The sequence below is a fragment of the Oratosquilla oratoria genome, chromosome 1, assembly GCF_046742065.1.
Source record: "Oratosquilla oratoria isolate Oo_2021 chromosome 1, ASM4674206v1, whole genome shotgun sequence".
Classification (NCBI taxonomy): Eukaryota; Metazoa; Arthropoda; class Malacostraca; order Stomatopoda; family Squillidae; genus Oratosquilla; species Oratosquilla oratoria.
The window spans coordinates 106,759,812-106,764,811 of NC_134777.1; the positions used below are offsets into that span (position 1 = coordinate 106,759,812).

At 41.5% G+C, this 5,000-nt stretch overlaps 1 protein-coding gene across 2 annotated transcripts in view; it reads left to right on the forward strand.

The window, feature by feature from the left end:
• AdoR (Adenosine receptor) overlaps positions 1 to 5,000 on the forward strand; it is a 223,378-nt gene that overhangs the window by 188,148 nt on the left and 30,230 nt on the right. For both annotated transcript variants that reach the window (XM_076183673.1, XM_076183681.1), the window contains one exon: positions 2,528 to 2,737. In XM_076183673.1, the coding sequence (XP_076039788.1) occupies positions 2,528 to 2,737 (210 nt within the window). The remainder of the gene's footprint in view (positions 1 to 2,527; positions 2,738 to 5,000) is intronic.

Sequence of the window (5,000 nt, forward strand, 5' to 3'; positions counted from 1 at the left end):
CCCCGCATCTTTTTTTCCTCTTTCGTTTCACTTTAGATTTTTTTTTTAATTTCTTGACTGAAGATATCAAACAGCCACGATGCTACGCAATAAGGTTTTAAATTCACTTCCCATACACGCACATATACACGTAAACCTTCCCATACACACACACACACACACACACACACACACACACACACACACACACACACACACACACATATATATATATATATATACTGTATATATATATATAATATACAGTATATAATATATATATATATATATATATACATCTATATATACACGAACACGTGCATGAACACATGCAAGAACACATACATATATACATGCATGTACATATATATATATATATATATATATATATGTATAGATATATGCACTTGCATACATATACATATACGCTACATATCCGTATGCATGGACATACACATATATACATATGCATATACGAATCAATACACACCCACGCACACACACACACAGAGAGAGAGAGAGAGAGAGAGAGAGAGAGAGAGAGAGAGAGAGAGAGAGAGAGAGAGAGAGAGAGAGAGAGAGAGAGCATAGACCAACCGTTAGGCCAATAATCCCTGCAGGAATCCCAAGGATCAGCAGAAGATCCTAGAGGACCCCACGATGTACTACATCAAAGACCGCCCTCTCGAGATCAACACACCATGTTACAAGAAACCTTTGCCGAAATAATCCCACGGCGCTGCACAAGAACACGAATCGCTAAGATCCGATCCATTTTTTATTATAGGGAGAGCACCCGGACTACTGTGTCCGCTGAAAGTTGACCAAATATGAGAGAAACCACGTCAGCAACAGACGGGCGAGCACCTCTCTTGGTACGCTGAGCAATGTAATACTAAGTCCGGCCGGTCACCTTTCCAGATAGAATTGACCGGTCCCTTTCTCCAGTCAGAGGGAACTGTACTGGACTAGCAAACGGCAGACAGCGCCGCATACAACCCATGGATTGCATCCTTAGCTTCGGATGATAGCTGCATTTCCAACCGTCAACTTACTCAAATCCTTTTTGACCCCCGTCAAGGAGGGCGGAGTTCAGTCTATTGGTGGATTGGTAACCATCACCTGAACTGTTCATGGAAGGCTGACCGCTTGGAAAGCCAGCCATGAGCATCTGCTTAAAGTACTCGGAAAAAGAGACTACGTCCCTCCATGCCTACCACTTGTTGCCCATCGGCCGCTCACCTGGGTTACAGGTTTGGAGCGGAGTTTCTTCAAGTCTAAGGTCATTTACATCAAAATAGCCCTTGATGTCTTCAACGATTCTCATGATATATGTTTCCTTATCCCTTCCCAAGAGACCTCTGCTCGGCCACTTCAGAGACCTGAATTGGTCTAAGTCCCCAGCCAATCAGGCAGTACTACTCGTTTCTATATTCCCAAGTGTCTCACGCAACGCCACGCCACTCCTCGAGTTTAGACGCTTTCCAGTGCACTTCTCGGCTTCAAGCACTTTGAATTGATTGAAGATTGCTACAACATACTTTTGAGCACGCGCATCATCCCTAAGTTTCTCTTGAAAAAAACTATGGTGGATTACATTTCGGAATTCTCCTAGACTTGACACAGCATGACTATGATTGCTCCCAAAGGAATCTGGACCTTGGTAAACCCTGCAGGTCTTTAGGATCACCCAAACGAGGATCGGTCTCCTATACCAATCCATCGGTGTGGCTTTTGTCCTTGGAACTATGAAGTAACATTTCTCAATCTGGGCTTGTGTGTGTGTGTGTGTGTGTGTGTGTATTCACCTTGGTCTTTGAATCACGTGTTGGACTCGTGATCGACAGTTATTAACCTCCCGGATGAGAGCTCAGAGCTCGTATGACCGATCTATGGGTAATACTGTGACCTTACACACACACCCAACTCCCCGCCCACGAGAGTTGGAGTAACACCTCGCAGCGCAGCGATACTGAAATTATTTCAGCCCTGAGCGGGAGTCGAACCCGGACCGCCGTAATGTCAGGCGAGAATTCTAACCACAGCGCCACGAGGTGTGTGTGTGTGTGTGTGTGTGTGTGTGTGTGTGTGTGTGTGTGTGTGTGTGTGTGTGTTTATCTTTCTTTTCCTCTCTCTCGCTCTGTCTCTTTCTGTCTGTGTGTGCTAGTGTCACTGTGTCTGTATATACACAGAGAAACATATCCATATGTCTGCATGTATGTACTCGTACATGAGGTCATACACATTCTGTTACGCACACGTGCGCAACACACACATACACACACACATACTCACGCACACACACGCGGACACACACATACACACATACTCTCACACAAGCAGTGAATTTGTACATAATAATTCTTGCATCTGACCACACGTATATTTGTTTTGGTATATTTTAAGTCTTGCGTGCACAACTATCCTGCTATAATTACCTTATATATATATATATATATATATATATATATATATATATATATATATATATATATATATATATATACTCGTAATGTTAAACATTTAACTAATTTTGTTTTACCAACAGTTACGGCAGATATCAGCCCAAGAGTCAGTGTACGAAGACCAGCATCGCCTTCAGCTTCAAATGCAGGCCGACCTCCAGGGGGACAAGTCCCAGCAAGGCGTCTTCCCCGAGGGCAGCAAAGATGGAGACACGAACCAAAATGATACGACGGCGGCAGACGTCCGGGGAAGAGGCCGCCGAGGGACCATCATGCAAGAAGCCGCCAAACAGGTAATGAATCCTTGCGTTTATGTTTTGCTGTTTACGTCTTACTCCTTCGCGCCGTGCTCAGCTACTTAAACCCTCCCTATTGCTCAAATATGGACGGAATCGGGTTGTCGTGAGACATTTTCAGAGCAGCATAATACAGTATCATACAGTACAGCATAATATAATACACTTCAGTACAGTACAGTAAAGTGAGGGGGGGAGCCTGTGTGTAGTGTCGCTATTCATTTAGTGGATTAGATTGCAGCATAGCATAGTAAAGTACAGTATAATTAAGTACAGTATAATTCAGTACAGTATAGTACAGTACAATACGGTATTTTTTTTTGGGGGGGGAGCTGCCTGAAGATGTTGCAATTCATTTCATGGATTTAATGATAGTTTATGACATAATTGTAAACCTAACTATATGTTTATAAACAGACGAAAGCTGTTGCTATTCGTTTCAATCAACAATCTTCGGCAATAAAAATCCCAAAATTATTCATTTTCGTCGAGTCGAACGGTGCTTATTGATGCTATAACAATAAACATATCGACCTAAAATAAATTAGCTTTATAGATATATTGAGTTTCCGTTATTTACTCTTCAAATCAGCGCACAGGTCGATAATAGATTATCTGAACCTTTAGATTTATCATGTTTTGTCTCTGTTTGTTGCGGAGAGTTGCGAGGCTCCAAGTGGAGATTCTTGATATTCAGCAACTGCTCACCTACCTAGTTGGACAGTCAACACCTCCCGTGTGTTTGTGATATTGTCTAACATGGCCAATCCTGTGGGAAAGTTGGAAAGGAAAAGGACTGACGAACCCGAATGTCACTATAGCCTTTAACTTCAACTTTATCACCTTTACACAAGAGCCAAAGTTTCTTTAGTGATTAAAATTATTCCTTCAGAAGGTAACTCTTAGGGGCTCTACCTTATTCGTCACTAGAAACAGTCCACGTCCAGAAAGTGGAGGGCTTTTGGAGGTTTCAATCGGCACTCTTTGTGAGGAGCATTGAAGTTTGTGTGCAATATATGCTCCTTCCTTTTTAGCCATTAATGACAATGGTAAACCTTTCGGATCGCCGCTTATATGACTCACCTTATGGAATATCTGAAAACTATCTTTGTTAGGAGCTCGGATAGAAGCGCTGGTAAAATAGAGTCTGCTCGAAAAACAGGTCGTACAGTATCACATAAGTACAAACCTCTGGGGAGTTTTCCGTTTGCGACAACACACGCCGAATTCCCATACAGGAAATCATTACACACACACACACACACACACACACACACACACACACATATATATATATATATATATATATATATATATGTATATATATATATATATATATATATATATATATATATATATTTATATATATATGGAATATGGAAAAAGAAGTCACGGGTCTAGTTCCGAGTTGAGAATCTATTCTTGACCGGTTTCTCTCTACGCTTCTTTTGTGTGTGTATGTGTGTGTGTGTGTGTGTGTGTGCGTGTGTGTGTGTGTGTGTGTGTGTCTGTTTGTGTGTGTGTGTATGTGTGTGTGTACGCATATACACATACAGGGTGCCCCCTCAAAAAATGTACTCACTCTTTGAAGTATTTCGTATCATTGCCGAATACATTGGTCCGCGTTATTATCATCTGTATTTAGAAAATAGGAATCATCACCTTGGAAAAAAAAGTTTAGCTTTTGTCCCCCTAATCCTGTCTTGTCTAGTTCCCCATGGGTGTTCGCAAATGTTCAAATTGATGAGCACCCTTTTCCAGACACAGATGATAATAACGGAGACCAATGGGTTCGATAATGCTACAACATAATTCAAAGAGTGAATAATAGTACTCCCTCCCATGTCTGGATTGCCAATATAAGAACCATTCTTACCCAAATATAATCTATTTGTATTTGATTCAAATTTTATTACTTTAGAATTGAAATTTTAGCGCTGGAGTGGCCGAGTGTAGACTGAGGGGCGGGGCGGGGGGGTGTGTGTGTGTGTGTGATTTATACCTCGCTTATCCGAATACTCCCCGTATCCGAACACATTGTGTTGGAGGGATTACTGTATATATTCAAACCAAGAACATTCAAGTCCTGCTTGTAGGAAGCGATCATTATCCATACCCATATCCTGAAGTTAACTTACCGAGCCCTATCGCCAAAAGCAATAAACAAATAAATAGATAAATGAATAAATAAATAAGTAAAATAAAACGAGAGGGGACGGGGAGGCAGGATGTAGAGCAGAGTACTCTCTAACGAAGGAGG